This window comes from Monodelphis domestica, chromosome 8, assembly GCF_027887165.1.
Source record: "Monodelphis domestica isolate mMonDom1 chromosome 8, mMonDom1.pri, whole genome shotgun sequence".
Taxonomy (NCBI): Eukaryota; Metazoa; Chordata; class Mammalia; order Didelphimorphia; family Didelphidae; genus Monodelphis; species Monodelphis domestica.
This window is the reverse complement of record NC_077234.1, coordinates 81292263-81314556: the sequence shown is the minus strand read 5'-3', so window position 1 is coordinate 81314556 and position 22294 is coordinate 81292263. Positions and strand designations below refer to the sequence as shown.

At 38.3% G+C, this 22294-nt stretch overlaps 1 protein-coding gene and 1 long non-coding RNA gene across 2 annotated transcripts in view; one reads left to right on the top strand and one right to left on the bottom strand.

Annotated features, from left to right (window-relative positions):
* The window catches only part of LANCL1 (LanC like glutathione S-transferase 1), a 46074-nt gene extending 45496 nt beyond the window's left edge, over window positions 1-578 (bottom strand). Inside the window, exon 1 of the mRNA XM_007501796.3 lies at window positions 189-578. Coding sequence (XP_007501858.3) covers window positions 189-358 — 170 coding nt within the window. The 5' untranslated portion in view covers window positions 359-578. The remainder of the gene's footprint in view (window positions 1-188) is intronic.
* LOC130455943 (uncharacterized) lies at window positions 7-17529 on the top strand. The gene is made up of 3 exons (XR_008914249.1): window positions 7-151; window positions 15210-15475; window positions 15927-17529. It is a non-coding gene; the product is annotated as an uncharacterized LOC130455943 (long non-coding RNA).
* The last annotated feature ends 4765 nt before the right edge of the window (window positions 17530-22294 follow it).

Genomic DNA, 22294 nt, shown 5'->3' with positions numbered 1-22294 from the left:
TTTATTAAACGCCTACTGCATGCCAGGCTCTGGGCTGAGTGCTGGGTACTGCGCCTGCGCGCGTGAGGCAAATCTCCATTTCCCCCTACTACCTCCTGCTTTTGAGGAGGAACTTCCTCCATTCGCCCTTCCCCTTCTTTTCGGCTTCTCGGTAAGCCCGTGAACTGGTTATCCCCTCCGAACCTCACCTGGTGCAGATTAACCCCATTTTCCGACTCAGGGAGGCTGTCCAACTGATTAAGGATCTGAAATCGATTCTTTGACTTATGGTCATTCTCTTGTCAGCCAGTCCAAGCGCGTCACCTGGGTTGACTCCTCTCCAAAACCTCAGAACCAGCCGTATCTTGGCCCCGACCATTCTCCTAGAACCTGGACTCAACCTCGTTTCGGTTGTGCCTATGTGTCCCTCTAACTTGAAATGTAACACTGCCCCTAAAAGTGACCTTGACCGTCCTAATGAAGCTGTGCGGCAGGCAGGTCGTTTTTCTCCTGACTTGATAAAACTAAAAGCATTTCGTGAGCTTCTGTCCGTCTCCTTAGGCAGCTGTGAGGTGTATTGGGAAGAGCCCTGAGATTTGAAGACAGAAACTGAGTTCTAATCTAGATAATAAAATGAAAGAATTAAGTCACTATGTACTAAGTACGAGATATAGCACTGGGAATACAAGAAAGGCAAAAACCGTCCCTGCCCTCAAGGATTTCCCAGTGTGGTGGGGGAGACTGCTTTCTGACCACTGTACTTGGGGTTCGGTGCATCCCTTTACCAAAAGTACAAAGGAGATATAAATTGGAGACAATCCTAGAGGGAGTGCAATGGCATTAAGGGGGATCAGGAAAAAGCTTTTATACAAAGTGGGATTTTATTTAAGACGGAAGAAGCTCAGGTGACAAAGATTTGGAGAAATCATCCTAGGTATGGGAGACAGCCAGTAAAAACAAGAGTTGGGAGATGGATGGAAAGTCTCATGAACAGCTGCTGTATCAGCAAAATACTGGAAGGTTGAAAGGTGTAAGAAGACTGGAAATGTAGGAAAGATTGTTATGAATGGTTTTAAAGACCAAAGGATTTGTTTTTTGTATTTGTAGTTTATCTTGGAAAATCCTATGGAGCCATTAGAATTTATTGAATAGGAGAAGTTGTAAAATAATAGTTAGTATTTATAGAATGCTTTTATAAACATCTCATTTGGTCCTCACAAAAACCCAGAATGTTACATGCTGCTGTTATCCCCACTTTATAGATGAGGAAACTGAGGCAAAAAGGAGGTTGTGAATTCACAAGGTCACATAGCTAGGATGAGTGAAGCAGGGTATGAAGTCAGGTCTTTATGATTCCAACTATAGTACCCTATGGAATCTTCCACTTAACTGCCCTGATGTTAAGTCATTTGCCCACTAGCCCAAAATCACAGCTAGCAAATTATAGAACTGGAATGTAACTCAGCTCCTATGACTAATATTAATTAATGACTAATATAGTACTTTTCACTAAACCAAGCTATGACTATCAACTGTGGACTAGAGAAAATGGAGGAGTGGGTATGTGAGGGAAAAGAGTTTGCCATTTGACAAATTATTTGTTACCAGAAAATGTATCAGGGATTTTATGTGTATTTTGTTTAGTACCAGTAAATTATAAAATATTAAATGAAAATGGAGACCAATTTTAGGTTAATTGAAATAAAAACAATATGTTAAGGATCTTCTAAAAATCATTAAGCATTTAGTGTATCACATCTTAATCTATTTTTGGAAATCCTATGAGATAATACTCTAATAGAAGAGAATTATAACAAATACCTTTAGAAAAAGTTTGGGAAATGAAAGAGGATATGTTAATAGAGTGAAGGCAATTTTAAAGAAAATACAAGGGAAAAGAATGATGAGATTCACTAAAAGTAATTGAATAATGCTGGAACATTATAGAACTAACAGAAGAGTTGAATTAGCAGAAAAATGTGTATATGCATATACACATGTACATATATGAGTATACAAAAATAATTATAAAAATTTAACATTTGCAAATCACTTTAACTTTTTAATACACTTGTACTCCACCCCCTGTAGTAGACTGCCCTGTAGCATGAAGGATATACCATCTCTTTTTTTTTTAAGGAGAAATTTTTAGAGACTGGTGGTTAAATTAGTAAAATACAATAGCATAGGATCCCATCTTAGGTTTAGGCCTGAAGGAAAAGTCTTGTCTGTTAAGTGGATCCAGGATCTTTTTGCTATACTGACTGAATGCTTACTTTGTGGAAAGATGTCCCTGCTTTCAAATAGCTTAAACTAGAAAAGAACCAAGGTTGGGTAACTAGGATGGTCATGGGTCTTGAGATTATACCATATGGGACATATGGCAATTCTATATGTAGAATATGCTATCTATCTATCTATCTATCTATCTATCTATCTATCTATCTATCTATCTGTCTGTCTGTCTGTCTGTCTGTCTATCTATCTATCTATCTATCTACCTATCTATCTATGTATCTATCTATCGAATTTGTTGAAGAAACTGTTGAAAAGAAGACGTATTTTAGCTATATTCAAAAGGCTGTCATGTGAAGGTGAAAATATTTGTTTTAACTATACTTGCCACATGTAGAGCAATATATGAAACTTAGAAGCAGATTGGATTTCAATGTAAGGAAAAACTTTTTCAGCAATTAAAATTATTCCAAAGTAGAATGAACTCCATTAGAAGGCAGTGGGTTCCCCTTAACTGTAGATAGTTAAACAGAAGGGAGGCTTATTGAGGATGTTCAAGAGAGGATTCTTACTTAAGAATGAGTTAGACTTTTGAGGGACCATTTATTATTCCAGTTTTGATTACAGACTAATAAAGATATACAGCACGAATATAACTATAACAAGCATATTAACTGAGTTAGAGACTTGCAAAATGCCTCCAAATGATTATAGTAGATATCATAGAGACAATAGCATTTGAGTTGGAATTTAAATGATAAGGATTAGTAAGCAAGCCTTTATTTTGTGCTTTCATGTACTGTGCATTGCACAAAGGAAACAAAGAAAACGCAAAAATGGTCCCTGACTTTATATTTTCATGGGATAGACAAAATGTACCAAAGGAAAAGAGAATGAAAAACATTCCAGGTATAGGGAACAGCAGGAGGTGAGAAAGCAGCAAGTGTTCTCAGGACAATTTAAATATAATGCATATTTTTCCCTCTGATTATATTTGAGTTGAGAGGAAAAGTAGGGTAGAGTTAGATTTTAGTAGACCCTAGAATACCAGGCAAAGGAGATTAAACTTTATTCATTAGATCCAAATAAGGAGCTACTAGAGATATTTGAGCAGAGGAATGGCTACATATATACCATATTACCATTATGACTAGATAAATGTATTTTAATTAATAGTAACAATAATTTTCTACTAAAGTCCTAAAAAGTTCTCTATTACATTTTAAATATTTCCATTTAAGGTCTGGCTTAAGCATCCTCAATCCCCCCACCCCAATGTAGCTTCCTCTTATCCTCGTGGCTGGAAAGTATTATTCTCTTCCTCTACAAATTTCTCATAAAGCATTACTATTCTCTTTTGAATGTGCCAATGTGTCCCTTGTATCATATTTTTTATGTATTTGTCTTTCTCTCTTCCCATTCACCAGTTAGAAGGAAAGTTCCTTGAGGTTAGAGACTTTTTGTCTTTAGTTTATATTTATATAAGTATTTATATCTTCAGCAACTAAAACTGTGTAGATTGTAAACATTTTTAAATGTTTTTGATAGTAGAGACTTTAATGAAAGTACTATACATTAAAACAGTTACATATTAATATATTAATAGAGGGAATGAGTTTCATATTAGATGACCCTGATTCCACTCTGTTTATTCAAAGTTAATATGAAACTGTAGATGCTAATTGACGATAATTGATAATAATGAATGAATAAGAAAGCATTTATTAAGTTATTTTGTTGTTATTGTTCAATCACATCTGACTCTTTGTGAGGTCATTTGGGTTTTTTTTTGGCAACAATACCAGAACGATTTGCCATTTCCTTCTCCATCTCATGTTATAGATGGGAAAACTGAGGCAGAATGTCAAGTGTCTGAGGCTAGATTTGAATTCAAGAAGATGAGTCTTCTTGATTCTAGATCTGACACTCTATCCTCTGTGCCACTTAGCTACTCTATTAAGTAAGGATTATGTTCTAAGTTCTGGGTACAAAAATACAAGCAAACAAGACAATTCTTTGCCTTCTAAGAGTTTACATTCTAATAAGAGAAGACAACACATAAAAGGAAGCTGAAAGTGTAGTGGGATAAAAAATTACCAGGAAGTGATGAAACCTGATTTCAAGAAAGATAAGGCAAAAAATGTATACCAAAACAGAATCTAGCATCTTAGAGAGCAGAGTCCAAGGTTCCAGTGAGAGGGAGATGAAGAAGATGAGGAAGATGATAAGACTGTAGGTTGTATAGTTTGGAAATGGGCAAGATTCTTCTAACTAGTATGTCAGACTGCTAGCGATTCTGGGATTATACTTCCCTTCTGATCCTAAATTTTTATAGCCGATATTGTCATTAATAGGGATCACATTAAAAAAAAGACCTTACCACATATAAAAGATGGGGAAGGGTGAAAGAGGAAGATAAAGGATGGTGGAAACGTCTCACATCGTCCTTGCTCTTATGTACACATCTATAAGCAAATGGCATTGGGAAATTTGGCCGGGGTCACAGAAAGTGTTTCATGGCAAGAGGTAAACTTTCCTAACTAGCTCTAATCTTAATTCTAAAAAATAATTCCAATTTATCTTTTCTTCCCTCCCACGATTCATCCTCTAGGAATTGATTCTATAACTGTTTTTGGGCCAAATGAAAAGTAGGCAAGCGTTATGTAAGTATGTGTTTGATTTCCCATGTCATCAGCCCAGTCACAATGTTATTCTGAGGCAGCTTTCTACTATACACATGGTACAAAACTTATGGATTGACAGCATCTATTGCCTGTGGTAGAAACAAGGACGTAAACAGACATACACCAATGCACACTACAGTACACTGTTTTAATTTCCTTGAGACAACAGTTCCTATGGCGACTTGCAAGATTTTTTTTCCTTCCTTGTCAGGCCTGTTATTAGTGTGCTGATAGATTGCTTTCTCTAAATGTACCTGCTGGGTGAGTACTGCTATTATGTGAGAAAGCAGGTGTTCTGGGGTTTCCTTGGGAGATTTAAAAGATGGTAAGCACAGGAAGTTGAGCAAAGATGTAAAAAGGCTTCAAGTTGATTATTTTTTCTTGTACATTTAATACTCAGATTTATTGGTTAAAAGTCTTAGTTCATACATAGTTTTACTTTATTGGTTGGGGGCTGTAGAAAGAAGAGAGATTTTTAAACATTGTTGAAAACATTCCTTTGAAATCTTTCTGTTGAGTTCTCAGAGCCAATGCTTGTGCAGTGCCAACTCTGACAGGTCCTACCAAGTAAGAAAGACTTTGGATGTAAGCCCAGGGATGGGTTCTATATCTTATCTGTAGACTAGTTTACCTGTGTTGAAGAAGTTTATCATCAGAACTCACAGGGATTTTTTTTTTTTTGACCACAGACTCTTATGAAGAATTTTCTACTAAGTAACTGAGGAATTATGCTCTGTATCAATAGTTATACACAGTGATAAAATGGTACTTTGAAGTCTTTTATAAATTAAAAATGTAACATGCATTGAAAAGGGAAAAATGCCTATTTCTCTGAATACTAAGGTATCTATTTGGTAGAGAGTGAGAGAGTCTTCTCTACAAACCCACCATATCTGAGAAAATTATGTCCTGTTGTTACTTTTGTTTCTTTAGCTGAGATATGGAGAAAAACACATTTCCAATCTCTTAAATTCTTTTGCAGGAGCTATTGGCCTTTAAATAATTTTAAAATGGAAAAAAAATCTTAACTCTCCTATCTGCCCAATAACTACATTATTTTTATTTCATTCTCTGATTTTGGTGCTACCCTTTCCTCACCTAACACCCATTTCCAATAAGGAATTGGAGTTCAGGTGAAAGTTTTGAAACTTTTTTGAGGCATATAAACCTTGCATTATGAATGGGCCTAACAAGTACCTAAAATATGTCAACCAGTTTATTTAACTGATTTTGTATAGAAATATAGCTAAAATTTCTAATTTCCTATTAGCCACCCTAGGATGAAGTATGCTGACCTTGTGGGCATTTTGCTGGTATGGTTATGGTTACATTATTAGAAGACCCAGTTCTTTTCCTTTTATTATCATAGTTTTAGGCAGAACTTCAAAACTTGTAGTTGGAGAAAAAGTCCCCAATATAACATCCATGAGGGTAGAGACTCTGACATTTTTTATATTTGTATCCTCAGCACCTAGGGTAGTAGATAGCTATTAAATGCATATTGAATTAAAATTGAAATGAAATTTCTCAATTTTGTTATTTCTCTCCCAACAGCCCCATAAAACTCACATGTGTTTTTCCCCTCCACCTCAGGCAGGGCTACCTCAGGTTCAAGGAAGTCTTTAGGTCTTTATCCAGTGAAGTGTTTTTTTTTTTAAATTTTCATTTAGTCAATTTAGAACATTATTCCTTGGTTATAAGAATCATATTCTATCCCTTCCTTCCCTCCCTCCCTCCACCCTTCCCATAGCCCACACACAATTTCATTGGGTATCACATGTGTCCTTGATTAGAACCTATTTCCATGTTGTTGATGTTTGTACTGAGATGTTCATTTAGAGTCTATATCCCCAACCATATCCCCTTGACCAGTGTAGTCAAGCAGTTGTTTTTCTTCGGTGTTTCTACTCCCACAGTTTTCCCTCTGAATGTGGATAGTGTTCTTCCTCATTGATCTCTCTGGGTTGTTCAGGATCACTGCATTGCCACTAATGGAGAAATATATTACATTCGATTGTGCCACAGTGTGTCAGTCTCTGTGTACAATGTTCTCCTGGTTCTGCTCTTCTTACTCTGCATCAATACCTGGAGGTTATTCCAGTTCACATGGAATCCCTCCAGTTTATTATTCCTTTTAGCACAATAGTATTCCATCACCAACAGATACCACAATTTGTTCAGCCAATTGAAGGGCATTCCCTCATTTTCCAATTTTTTGCCACCACAAAGAGCACAGCTATGAATATTTTTGTGCATGTCTTTTTCCTTATTATCTCTTTGGGGTACAAAACCAGCAGTGCTATGACTGGATCAAAGGGCAGACAGTCTTTTAATGCCCTTTGGGCATAGTTCCAAATTGCCCTCCAGAATGGTTGGATCAATTCACAACTCCACCAGCAATGCATTAATATCCCAACTTTGCCACATCCCCTCCAGCATTACTTTCCTTTGCTGTCATGTTAGCCAATCTGCTAGGTGTGAGGTGATACCTCAGAGTTGTTTTGATTTGCATATCTCTGATTATAAGAAATTTAGAGCACTTTTTCATGTGCTTATTAATAGTTTTGATTTCTTTAAATGAAAATTACCTATTTACATCCCTTGCCCATTTATCAATTGGAGAATGGCTTGATTTTTTTGTATAATTGATTTAGCTCTTTATAAATTTGAGTAATTAAACCTTTGTCAGAGGTTTTTGTTATGAAGATTGTCTCCCAATTTGTTACTTCCCTTCTAATTTTGGTTGCATTGGTTTTGTTTGTATAAAACGTTTTTAATTTGATGTAATAAAAATTATTGATTTTACATTTTGTGATTTTTTTCTAGCCCTTGCTTGGTTTTAAAATCTTTCCTTTCCCAAAGATCTGACATGTATACTATTCTGTGTTCACCTAATTTACTTGTAGTTTACGTCTTTATGTTCAAGTCATTCACCCATTCTGAGTTTATCTTGGTATAGGGTGTGAGATGTTGATCTAAACCTAATTTCTCCCATACTGTCTTCCAATTTTCCCAGCAGTTTTTAATCAAATAGTTATCCAGTAAAGTTTTACCTTTGAGTCAGGAGACATAAATAATTCAAAACTAGGACATAAGAAAAAAGCATGGTAATAAAAGTAGCAATATATCATTTCCCTTAGAAACCTGGGGCACACTCTCCTAAGATATCATCATGGAGCAGAATAGAAACATAGGTGATGTGTAGTCAGGACACATTGGTACTATTTTATATAGATTCTGTAAGTCTTGGGGAGCATGGTCAATTCCTTAATACCCTTTAGTTTTTTTTCCCAAACTTGGACTGGGGGCTCAACCCCAGGATTACACAGTAAACCTGAAATTACTGTATAGATCCTTAGGGAAGGTGGAACTCACTGGAGGAGAAAATATTATTGTATGCTCAGTTACATCTTTTCAGTATTCCTTTTTTAGTTATAATTTTATTCTTGGGTTTTATTCCTTTATTCTGTGTTTTATCCCTCATTAGCTTTGTTCTTGCCAGAGAATGAAGATACATAGACAAGAGCCAAAAACGAGCCATCTAACATATCAATTTATTAATGAACCTTTAATATTGAAACTGAGTACCTACAATCTCAGAACTGCCTTTTTTTGAGAAATTTTCTTCCTAATAATTATAACTGTCTAATAGAATCAGTCACTTCAGAAGGGAGTGGGTTCTCCTTAGAAGGCTGTGTTTCTACCATATCAGTAGAAGCTAGATGACCATTTATCACTGATATTACAGGTGGTTTTCTTGTTCAAGAATCTCAGGTTCTCTGTCATATGACTGATCATAACATTATCTAATGATAACTGAGGGGACCTAACACTATACAAAATGAATTAATCTTGGCATCATGTTCACTTTAAGTGTAATCTGAAGACAGAAGGATGTTGTAGCTAAGAAACTCTTGCCCAAGGGTCTGCTGTTCTGATTGTTGATTTCCTTTTCCTGATTACCATTTTAGGGTGGACCATAGCCATGCTTTCATCATTCTCACCTCAGCTCACTCACATTCTCTACCTCCTCAGCAAATCCATACTCTCTTTTCCAGCTCTGCTCCATATGTTTGTCTTCCTCCATTAGAATGTAAGCTTTTGAGAGCAGGGACTGCCTTGTTTGATTGCATTTATATCTCCAGTTCAATGTCTAGCGCATAGTAAGTGTTTTTAATTAAATGCTTTATCCTTATCTATATTGATGGTTGGCATCTGTTACATGATTAATGAGTAGATAGATACATTCTATAATGAAGCAGATGAAATTCTCCCAATGCAAATAACATAAACGTTAAAACTTGGTAATTTAATGCAAAGATGCACATAACGCAGATCAGAAAGAAAAAAAAATTAGGAAATAACTCAGGACCAAGTCAAGTTATCAAGATAAATAAGCACTTAACTGTGTGCTAAGCAAATGCAAAAGATCAAAGGATTATGCAAAAGTATTCTGAATACTTTCCATAATAGGATAGATTGAAATGGAAATACAAATACCAAATAGCATCTTGTAAGTATATTCTGGTCTCAATCCCCAAGAGCTATGATGGTAGACCTAGAGCACACATGCCAGAGATAGCATGCATAGACCTCTCTGTGGGAATGCATGCCAAGGACCTAGTGTGCCTGTCCTTTCAGCACAATTTGCCAAAGTTCCTAACTAGAAAGTCAGAGGGAGGTGCAGCTGGGCTGTTCCCCTCCCCCTCTCCCCAAGCCTGACTATATCACCTGATCTCCTGGGTGGAGTAAGGTGGATGATCAGAATACAGCCAGAAACCCAGACTTCAGAGTCTGTGTTAAAGCTGATTCCCCTCCTGGGATTGAAGAGGATCTAGAATTGAGGGGAACATAGCTCACAGTAGGCACATAACTAGAGGGGAGGAGAGTGCTTGCATCCCTCATCTCCACCTCTGCCCAAGTCTGACTATATCTCCAGCCACCCTACCCAACAGTCCAATAGTACTGTTTCCTCCCTTCCCTGGATGGAGTAAGATGGGGAGGCAGGGTGTGCCTAGCACTCAGTGTGGGGAGGGGCACAGAATGTGGTCTCTGGTGGGGCATGGGCACAGCAATTGGTCTGGCAGGTGGGGTGAGGGTGGGGCCTGACACTCCATCTCTAAAAGATTCACCATCATTTCCCTTGAGCAAGGGAACCTTTCCCCTTCAGAGTTCTTGGGTACCCCCAGGATGTTTAAGTTATATCTTCTTTGATGCCGTCAGCTTAACACTGGTTGAGGAGACAATATGACAGATTATGTTTCTTTCATTTTTATGTACCAACGACTGACTAGCATCCCAGTTCCATTTATGGATTTAACATCAATTAACTTTAGCAAAGGGATATTATACTTCAAAGTTACAAGTACAAAAATATAAACCATTCCTTCAACTACTGAGGAAAATTCTTTCCTATTTTGCCTTCATCTCTGGGAAGAATGGGTTTATTATTGAAGTATTAGGATTACAAATGATGTTATTGAGGTAAAGTTTATCCTGTGGCAAAATACTTTGCTTAATGTTTACAGTGTATCTTCCAGCTCTCTTCCTTGAAGGAAGGTCAGGGGCAACGTCCCTTCACTAGGCCAACATATAACTGCCTGGAGACTAAATAATTATATAAAAATCCATTTATTTATGTTTAACAGATATCAGTATAAAGATTAGTAACAAGGAAAGCCTTAACATTAAAAGGGAAACTAAATATCCACCCACTTTCCTATCTTTGCCTCACAGCAAAGTCTTCAGTTTCTTGAAGCTACTCTGAACTTCTTACCACTATTTAAACCCCATAAAACATACTATCTAAACCCCAATCTATAATACTTATTAAAATAGCTTAATTTTGTTAATAGTGTCTCCCAAGTAAATAGTCAGTTAGCCCAATATGGCAGAGGCTAACTGACCAGACTATAGTTCTGAGATGTCTCCTAGAGTTTAGGTGAACAGACCCTTGAACTACATTTTCCAGCATCTTTTTCCCTTTGTCCCCACATCATGTCCTCATGTTGTATCGATAAAATTGTGTATAGCTCCAACCTTTTGCTCTCTCTCTTCTGTTTTTTTGTGATCCAAGAAGGTTCTCTTTACTGAAGGTTTTTTTTTTCTTTCCTCTACTTCAAGTGATTATTAATAAATATTATAAAAATAATACTTGGAGTATTGGACATTAATTTTTAATTTTACATTTTTGGAGAACCACAAAAGGATAGAATCCTTGAAAAAAATGTTTTTAAGAAAGCCTTTCAGTAAAGAAAAAGACATTAAGTTTGCCCAGTGGTGGGGGCCCCACCCACCACAAGAGCTGAGAGCCAAGGTGTTTCCACATGCCCTGAGCTTTCCCAACCCTGCCTGACTTTAGTTTGCCTGACTTAGCCTGGGGCTCCTTGCTGAAAAGGGATAAGTTGAGGTTCCTGAGTGGAGGGTGAGAACTAGAATCCCTCTTTCCCTTACATTGCCAACAGCTGAGTGCTTGCTGATTGCTACCTTGGAACCCCGGGTATGTTTCTCTTAGTCAATAATCAGCCTGCTAAAGGGTTTGTTTTTTTTTTTTCCTGAGGAGAATCTTCTACCCTCTTAAGTCCCTCACCACATGGCAAGGGAAGCAAGAAGCTTCTTGGTGTTTTTACCCCTGATGGGAAGGGGAAGGAAGGATATTCTTCCAAACCTTTTAACTTTAGACAGTGCATACCAGGGTAGCACCACCTATGGACAGAAAGTAGAGATTGCAAGCATGACCCAGTTTCCTGCCTATCTCAAATAGCTCCTGTTTCCAGAGAGCCTTACCACACTCAAACAGCTCCCAGTTTTAGGATGTCTTTTCTTCCTACTGTTCATCAGTGCACTGGTCCTTGTGATTAGCTTGGGTTTTCTTGAGATTCAGGGGGAAGATTCAGGTCTCTATACCCTTTTATCATTTTGGCCTGCTCAGCCTCTGCAACATACCCAATATGGGATTTGTCTACACTATGCCCAGTGCCTGTATTGGGAACCCCAGAGGTATGACCCAAGTTATCTAGATGGATGATGATACTGGGGAGGGAAAGGAACCTTAGTGAGATCTAGAGGTGAATTTTAAACCTTTTCAGACTCCATTGTTTTATTGATGTTAACTCTTTCAGTTTTATTCCCCTCCTAATAGTGAACAAGTCTTTATTAGAATTGGAGAAAAAAACTCTTGAATTCAATGCCTGTAACCTGTCACACTTACTATATTTTGCTGATTATTTGCTTTAAGGTTTAATTTTGTTTTTTAAGTATACATATTAATCTGATCTATACTCTTCTGTTACACAGAATAATTTTAAGTTACTGTGTTCTGGCCATTAGCTATATGTGCTGTTATATTGTCTTTATTTGTACCTTCCCCTATGACTGTACTAGAAAAAAATACCATTGTAAAAGCCCATAAACAACTTGCACAAACCCTTTTCAGTGGCAAAACCATAGGCGCTTATAGATGCTGGATTTGCCACCAGATCCATCAAGGTCACATATTGCCTAAATGGCCTTTTGTTCCTTTTTGCCTTTGTTAATTGTCACATAGATGATGGTGGATGGACTCCATCAAACTGGTTACAACCTGTATACTGTGAATTTTAAAACTACTCCACCCTACTCAGGCCGTACTTTAGAAGATCTGATTTAGCTATTTCCTGATTAGGAGCAATAGAGATACTTGGTTTAACAGAATCAAGTCTTGGGAACTATACATTCTCCACCCTACTCAGTTTAACAAGGTCAGGATGCCTGCACCCTACTCAAAGATTTAATTATCTGAGGAAATGGCTTTCAACAGACATGTGCAGAAATAGCGCACAGACCCCTGGGCTGTCCTAAGTCAAGCTAAGTTATTGGTACAGATGAGATGCACGAAAGTGACGTAAAACTGTCTATGTAAGGCGTGTCACTTGCTCTCCATCTTTCCCTGGAGAGGTGACTCTGACTGGCAGCATGCTAGGCATTCTGACATCTTGAAGTGGTGTTATTTGTCTGGGTTTGGTGGTGAGTTTGCCCTTGAGCTGATTCAGGTTTGGGCATCTTGGCTGAGCCCTTTTGGAGTTCAGGTTGATTCCTTCTTCCTTTACACTCCAAAACCTTACTTTCTAGATCTCCTAAACTTCTCGCCTGGTACTAGCCAGGCAGGAGAAATCCTACTCTTTTTCCTTCTTCCTTCTTCTTAATCTTCTCCACTATATCAATTAAATCACCATAAATTTCCAGCTGACTTGGGTATTTTATTATTTGGGATTTTTCCTGGTGACCAATTAAATTTTAGATTTAAAGTCACAATGCTAAATTATCTTTACAATACAACTTTTAGAGAATTTAATGAGCTAAATATGTCAATTGATTTTAAGGGGTCTTCAGAAGTGATTTTTCAGGATATCTAGTAGTATCCTTACCTCTGACTGATCATTTGCCTGCCTTTGAGTTGTTTGTAACAAGAGGTAATGGTATGGTAGTTGAAATGAAGTGCCATAGCACTATTGTGTTCCCTGTCTCTGCATTTATTAAAAATGTAATCAATGAGACATCTGGATGGGACATATTGGAGACAGGTCTTTTACACTTTTACAGGCTAATACTAGACAGAAGGAGGTTTCCCAAAGGGCTTAGTTACCCTGTAATGGGTTATGATCTCATCTGATGTGACAGAGGCTGGTACTAGAGAAAAAGTGTCAGGCTAAAGAGTATATGAAATTACCTCAATGGGGGAGGGGCCACAGGAGTGGAATCCAGAGGAGGAGAAGACTCTGGCTGGGAGAGCAAAGAAGATCTCTTGGTCTTAAGCACAAGAGAGAAGTTGGGAAAAAGACTTTCTCCTGAGGGTTACCCATTTTTCTTGCTGGTGACTGGAAATCTTTTCCCCTCAATACTTCCCAATTAAAGGGATTTCTGAAGAGAAACCTGAGCAGACTTTATCGCAGCTCCTGTTGCCCAGGGGTGAGTCAACCTGACTTTCTCTCAGGGGGCTCAGGCTACCAAGGCCCGAGTTCCACCCCAAACTCAAGGAGGGAGGGGAAAGGATTTAGATAGAGACAGGGATCTCCTTTTCCCACAGTCCTTTCCCATTCTTCCCTGCCTGCTATTTCCTTTTGTATTACCTGATTGAGTTGACATTAAAAGTTATCTGTTCCCCAAGCTGAGTGTGAGTGAATAGATCAAAGGGAGACCCTTTGGTCTTGAGTAGTGGAGGGGGATCAAGAGGGATGAGAGCAAATTGGGGAGATCAGCTTTAGCTAAGGAGGGAAAGCAGAAGGGGGAAAATCTTCAAACCCACTCTCCTTTCTCTGAGCCAACCCTAAAACATCAGCTGTTCCCCCTGCACCCCACTTTGAGAGGGGAAGTTCTCCTCTCTTTCCCCCTCTCCATACCAAAAGTCCAAACTTCCCTCAGGGTATAAACTTCCCTCTTTTATTTTTTTTAATACACCAGGAGGTGGGAAGGATTTTCCTGGGAAGTCTAGTAGCTTCTGAATGGGTTTTTATATTTGTACCTCTTCAGCTTACTCTACCTTTCCACCAGAATGATCTAAATTCTTGGTGACATTTTAGACCCAAAAGGTTTTCATCAACCGTGTAGAGGTGTTTATTGTTTGATTGTTTCTGGGCTCCTCTGCCACATTTTGGAATGATGGCAGTAATAGAGTTGGTTAAAAAATATCTCAGCCAAGGTTGAAAGATTGGCTGCATCTGGAGAATTTGTGACAAGTATCCATGAGTTCATAGGTTTTTTTCAATATCACACAGCAAATGGCTATATATAGACTGATGTGAATCATAATGATAGTGGGTTTGTTCTCTAGTGTCATTAACTGGGCTATTATAATTTTGGTGAATATTGGTACTTCTTTGAATGTGTATTACCTGCTGTATTACTGTTTTATAAAGCTGTTAATTAGTAAAGTCATTTGCACTCACACTGTGAATCATGGCCAAATTAAAAAAGGAAATGGATCTAATTTTTGAGGTGAGAAACCTTTGTATTCTACCTCTCCTTGGCTGATACAATGTGTCACCAATTGTAAGCTTTATATTTTTTTATTTTTAATCCATTTTTATTACTGTTTCCCTTGTATGTACAATATAGCATTTGGTTTGTTTGTTTTTTTCTCTCATTTATTTGTACTTGAAACACATGTTACCAGTATTAAGGGTTTTTTTTTTTTAATTTTATACTAGAGTAAGTTTAAAATGACCATTAGCCCTAATGTCAGTGCATACCCAAAAGGTTTAGACTATGGAAACCTGCCATTCATTTTTAAAAAAAAATTATGGGACTTTGCTTAACGATTGTGTCTGATTCCAGGAGAAGGGAACACAAAAAGAGCCACTGCACAGTGCCAAGGGAGCAAATAATAACCTGCATAGTGCCAACGAGCACAATGGTCAAAGAGGCCAACTAATCCCAGTGGAATTGATGAGATTCTGCAACAAGGCAAGAGGACTTGAACTTGCTTGAGGTTCAAGGTTGCAGCTATTTGACATATGTCAGACACAGGTCTTTCCCAGCCACACTTCTATCAAATACTTCACTTTGGCTGCCATCCTGGCTCCCCATCCTTGAGAGAAAAGGTAAAATCATACAAGGGAATGCTATTTCCCAATTTGGTGCTAAAATTTAGTCCCCTTTTCTTTCTTTCTTAATGTGGTAATTTTTTATAGTCCTGACTGCTGATTAAGTAAGTGCATAATTGCTAATACAGGCTTATGGGACATAAATCACTTTAATTGGGCCCTGATTCAAGGACCTGTTATAGGTTTCTTTTTCCTTACTTTAGAATATTTACACATATGACTCTGATATTTTATATTTCATACAGAAGTTACTTTTTCTCTTTTATTTGTATTTTTTAAAGTTTTTGATTTTCTTTTGCCATTTGATTCATATACCTCATAACTCAGCCATGTAAACCTGTGTGATCCCTGTGTTTGTCAATATCCTCTTCGAGGGGGGGAATGTATTATTATCCTATAATGCAAAGTTTAAATTATTTTGAGAGTAATTCTATCTCCCCCAATCCAGAAAGTAAACTGTTTGGAGAAGGTGCCATGAAGATGCTTGCAGAAACCACAAACTGCACCAGAAGATCGAGAGTGAACTTTGGGATGTGGTGAGTTTAACTGTTGGGGGTTGAATGCATTTGTTTTGAATGTATACTCTTATGCCAAAGAGAACTGCCCCCAAATTGGCTTTTTGTCAATGTAGCAATCATTGATTTTGTTTTTTCCCTTTTATCTCCAAATTATTATAATTTCCCTTTAGTAACTGCAATATTGTATATACCTTTAACTCTTTAGAGTTATGTTTTTTATGTTTAAATGATCCATTGGGAAGACTAGTCTCCCAAATGATCACAGTGGGATCATGTGAATTTTGTACCCTTGAACTACATTTCCCAGCATCTCTTTCTTTTTGTCCCCACATTACATCCTACATATATTTATCAGTAAAATGTGTAACTCTGCTCTCTCACTCTCTCTCTCACTCTCTCTCTCTCTCTCTCTCTCTCTCTCTCTCTCTCTCTCTCTCTCTCTCTCTCTCTCTCTCTCTCTCTCTCTCCTGCTTTTCGTGGTCTAGGAAACTTCTCTTTACTGAAGGTTTTTTTCTTTCCTCTATGTCAAGTGATTGTTAATAAACCTTATAAAAATAATACTTGGAGTATTGGATATTAATTTTTAATCTTACAATGAAAAATTGGATATAATCTTAGAGATATGGCAATAAGATTTAGTAATACTGGGAAGTGTTTCTTGGAAAAAGTAGATTTTAGCTGAGACCTGAAGGAAATATAGGAAACCAGGAAGCAGAGATGAGAGGGGAGAGAATTCCAGTTATGAAGATCAGTCAGTAAAGATGAAGTGTATTGTCTGAGGAATAGCTAAGAAACTAATATCACTGGATTGTAGAATATGTAGAAGGGAATAAAGTATAAGAGGAGAGGACTGCCTTAAAAAGTAAGAAGGAGCCAGGTAACAAAAGGTTTTAGAAATCAGTTGGTCAATAAGTTAATAAAAATGATTTTTTAAGAACTTACTATGTGTCAAGAATATTTTTAAGCACCAAGAATAAAGATATGAGAAAAAGATAAATGGTCTCTAGCCTCAGAGAGTTTATATTCTAATGGGAAAATACAACATAATGGGGTGGGAAGGTAAGAAAAGTATGAGTGAAGTAGGGTTGTTCTGGATATTTTCCTACAATGAAACTTCCTAGAAGAACTCACCAATGGAAAAAGGGACCTAAAGAAGTGCAACTGAGGATTTTATATTTGATGCTTGAAGTGAAAGGTGGTAATTGGAGTTTATTGAATAGGACAGTGATGGCAAACCTGTGGCACAGTTGCCAAAACGTGCCAAAAACGGCACATTCTATGCTGTGTGTGTGCACTCAGCCACCCTCCCTTTCCATCCCTAACCCTCAGAGTTTGTTACTAGAAAGGGAGAGAGACTGGTGTGGAACTGATCCCCTTCCCCTCTCCACAACACCTGTTAATTTTTTCACGTTCCCCTCCCCTCTGCCCAGCAGCCCAATGGGAGCACACAGGGGATAAGATGGGAAGCTCATAGAGGGCAGGGCTGGAGGGGAGCAGAGCTCTTGGGCCACTCCCCTCCCCCTTTTTACACTCACGGAGGACATTCTTCACTTCACCTTTCCCTCTGTCCAGCAGCCCAAATGGGAGGGCTAAGCGGGGCAAGGCATATCCAGTATGCAGTGGGGGGAGTGGCATGGCACTCAGTCTGGGGCAGTGGGGTGGGGGTGGTGCCTGGTACTCTATCTCTAAAAGGTTTACCATCACTGGAATAGGAGTATGACATATCAGATATGTACTTTTAGGATGATTACTTTAATAGATGAGTAGAGGATGGACTGGACTTCAGTCAGGGAGACAGACCAGAAGGCTATAGCAATAATAATCCAAGTATGAGGTTAGGAAGGCCGGCACCAGGGTGATAACAGTATCAGATAAGAAAAGGGTCATTGAGAGAAGTTACTGAGGTAGAACTGATAAGATTTGGCAACTGATTGCATATAGCAGATAAGAGAGACAGTGAGGAATTGAGGATGACACCTAGATAATAAATGGAGTGAGTCCTGGGAATGGTGATATCCTTGACCAAAATAAGGAAGTTGGGAAGAGGAGAAGGTTGGGAGGAAGAGATAATTTCAGTTTTTGACATGTAGAATTTAAGTTGTTTAGAAGACATATATTTTGAAATATCTAATTAGCAATTGGAAATATAAGAATGAAGGTCAGGAATGAGGTGCCATCCTTGGGTGGCACCTGCATTTAGTGGACATGATCTAGATGAAGATTCAGGAAAGGAGCCTGAGAAGGGATGATCAGATTAGATAGGAGGGCAGCCAGGGGAGAGATGCAGTGTAATGAAAGCTTAAAGAAAAGATATCCAGGAGAAGAGGTGTGATGGACAAAATTAAATGCTGCAGATAGGTTAAAAAGGATGAAGACTGATAAAAGGCCATAGAACAATTTCATGTAAAAGATGAGGTCAAAAGTCAAATTCCAGAATAAAGAAGAGAATGAAAGGAAGTGAAGGCACCAATTAAGTTATTTTCCCAAGGAGTTTAGTTGCAAAAGGGAGGAGAGATATAGGGTAAAATTTAGTAGAGAAGGATGAATCCAGTGAGGTACATGGCTATGAATCATGCATTACCATAATCTTGGGAAAATAAAAATTTTGGGTTACTCAAAGGGGGAGACCAATAGGGAGATATAAATGATGAATTCCTATAGAAGACCTTTATTAATGATGCTTAATGTATATGACCAAAAAATGTAATGTGACAAACTACTTAATTAAATGAGAGATAATAGAGTCGTCATGTGTACTCCCAGAGTTTTGAGTGGAACTTAATGGAGGATTTATGGGATAGAGAGATTGAAGATGAACAAGCCTAAAGAGGTTCTAATCTGGACCATTATTGGGAGAAGCTGTATCAGTCGAATCTGTTTTCAGACACTTTCTAGTTATGTGATCTGGCCTAATCACTTCATCCTGATTACCTAACCCTTACCACTCTTCTGTCTTGGAATTAATGCATAGAATGGATTCTAAGATTGAAGATAAGAGTTAAAAAAAGATTATACAATGATATTATTGGGTTCATTCTTTTTTCATATCATAATTTCTTGTTATTGAGGACTCCAAGTTTTCTGCTTGATCCCTTTCCCACTAACTACCAGTTCTAAAGTGAATACACATAATGGTGTCAACTAGAAAAAACTCAAAACTATTAAATAGTCAAAATCACTCTTTAATCAAGGAAAAGGGGTTAGCACTACTAGGTTACGACAACAGAGACTGAACAGAGTCTGGATGCCTTGGTCACTGACCCCTGGGAGTGCCACTGACTCAGAATGGACTCCGAGGAACAAAAGAATTTGGGGAACCTATATACCATTTGGGGAGTCCAGGGGCAGGGTGGAGAGATTCCTCTGTATCCTCTGTTGAGGGTTTGGGGAGGATCTGATTAGCATATTCTCTCAGAACCTGGTGGATTGGGCCAAGTTGTCTGGAGAACCAAACAAGGCTGTGTATTGCTGTATCTAAAAGAACATCAGAGGTTAGAAAGGGTCTCCCATAGAACAGTTCAAATGGACTCAGCCCTAACTTTGCCCGGGAAGCAATTCTGATTCTGGTTAGGACAATGGGGAGAGCTTGGATCCAATCAATTTTAGTGTCCTCACAGAGTTTGGTGAGGGCTCTTTGTAGGGTCTGATTCATACGTTCTGTTTTCCCTGAAGATTGGGGAAGATTACTTTTAGGGTGAAAACATTCATGGGAGTCACGGAGATACCACTGCAACCTCTGCAACCATCCCAGCCTGACACTCTGGACACGGCTTAATACCTCTTTCTCCTAATGTTAGGCAGGGACAACTCTACACACATTCTCAGCTCTGAAGAAGTTTCAGAAGACAGACCACCATCCCTTTTTCCCTTACATATTAGGAGAGGGGGGAGATGACATGGGCACTGTACCCCAGAAATGCAGGCAGACTACTATCAAGGAAACTCCCTTGATCCCTTCCATCCTCGAGACTCTGAACCTGGAAACACCCAATGACCCCCCCTCTCCCAGGGTCTTGGGATGACTATCTCTGGACATCCTCCAGACTTAAGACAGACAAAGAGATAAAACTTTATGCCTCCAGGCAGACCCCAGTCAGATGACCACCTCACCCCACCAAATGCCTGAGGGCTTACCACTCTAAGTCACCTCCCCACCAGGGCATAGAATCTGTTGTAAAAAGGTATAAAAACCTCAGAACTGATGTCTTGGGGGGTGGGGGGGAGACAGCCTTTCCTTTCATGCTGTCCTCCAAAAGAACTGCTCCCTATCTTGCTGTACCACCTTGCTATCCTCCTGGCCACTCTCAACATTACTTTCTAAATTAATTAATCTCTTTTTTGCTTTTAAGCTAAGTTTTGGAGTCTTGCATCCTTGCAAAAGGTATACTTCCTGAACCTCAAGGGTATCCTTCCCGCCCATAACATTTTGGCACCCAGAAGAAAGAGGGAAACCCCAGGGGTACGCATCAACCCCCAATAACAATAATACACAGCAATCAATCTTTAGCAATAAACACAGCTCACTAACAAAGCAAAGCCAGCTAGTTGCAGCCGTAACAGATATTTTAAGAAATAGACCTAGAGAGTACATCCTGCTCTCCTAACTTTCAGGCCAGTGTTCTTACTACATCAGATTCTCTTCTGGGGGGGTAAAGGATACCCTCTGGTTAAGCTGGATAGCTTATTTACTTATTTTTTTTACATCTGACTTCCATACAATAAGAACAGAACAAGTATAGTGAAAACTGACTACTCTTTTAGCCAACTAGTTTAAAGAGAGTTTGCTGAGTAATTTATATTTTGGCAGTCCTTGGGAAAACCTTTTGTTCACTTGACAGTAAACAGGCAACCTGCCTTGAGGCACTTCTTTCTCTGGCAATCACCAAGTGGCATTTCAGGAATAGAGGCAGGCTTAGTAGCCTGGAGACTAACCTCAGGGTATTATTACTAGCCATCACTACTTCTTTCCTCTCCTAGTACTTGGAGTAGCTTTTCTCCTAAGGAGCCTTCTTTTTCCTGAGGCCCTCTGCTGTGAGACATTTTCCCTTAGATTCTCCTTCGGGAGCATTCAAACTATTCTATCCATTCCCTTCCCCTCTAGCCCCTTGAGTGAATGACTGAGACCAAACACATCTGGGGGACAGGAGTGATAAATTCTGTTTTGTACATGTTAAGTTTGAGATGCCTACAGTGTATAAAATTGGTGATGTTCAACAGACAGTTGGCGATGCTCACGGGGAGTTTAGAAGACTCTGTAGGATTGGATATATAGATCTGCAAGTAGTCTGCATAGAGATGATAATTGAACCCTGGGGAGTTGGTGAGAACACCAAGTAAAAGGGATTAGAGAAGGAAAAGAAGAGGGACTCAGGACAGAACCTTGGGTTGTGCTTTTTAGCAGAGCCTAATCTATCTTTTTCAGGTTCTTAAAAACATGGCTTTATATATGTAGGTATTTGGATAGTGAATTTATCTTCACAGATGCTTGTGTTCTAAGTCATACATGCCAATTTTTAAAAAGCCAAATGGAGAAAAGCTTGGCAGCAGTGAAAAGAAAGGGAAATACACAGCAGGCACCAATGTAATACAGGATGTTCAAATCTTGAAAATGGAATTAGGCCACTGAATCAGTTTGTCTGACTGTCATGGACCATAGGGATGTGTCCTAGTTCTTTAAAAAAAAAACACATCAATAGTTTAAAAGTACAGGTGTATGACAAAATTCAGTGAGAGGATGACCTAGTGGGAAATCATCGAAATTGGGTCTCACTGGATCTTTACTGAACTTGCTGCTTTGTTGTTTATTTTTCTTGAGCTTGGTTTGTTTGTGTGTGTACACACATGCATGTTTATGTAGTCCCCAAAACGAAGTTCTGTTTTTAGCTTTAATAAGTTTAGATGTATAAAAGCTCCAAACCTACAAAATTAAAGTTCAATTATTTTAAATTTCTTTTATTTTTTTAGCTTTTTGAACTTAAATGATAAATTTTTAATTTTAAAAAGATGAGATATAGCATCATTATGCATGGCACATGTGAAATTTCTGGATGATACTTTTTCAGTCTGATGGACTGATAGAACAACTCAATCACATGATCTATCTCCTTTAGATTTTCTTTTGTAGGGTCACTTTAAAAATGCCATGTATGCATGCATGAAGACCTTGTTCTTTGGATGATTTTAAGACTAGGATTAAAATGTAATCTTTCCATCACTGAGCAGCAACAGATAAAAGTCTTTATGTAAAAGGTTTGGAAATTGACTTGAGTGATATCCAACATAAACCCATATTTATGTT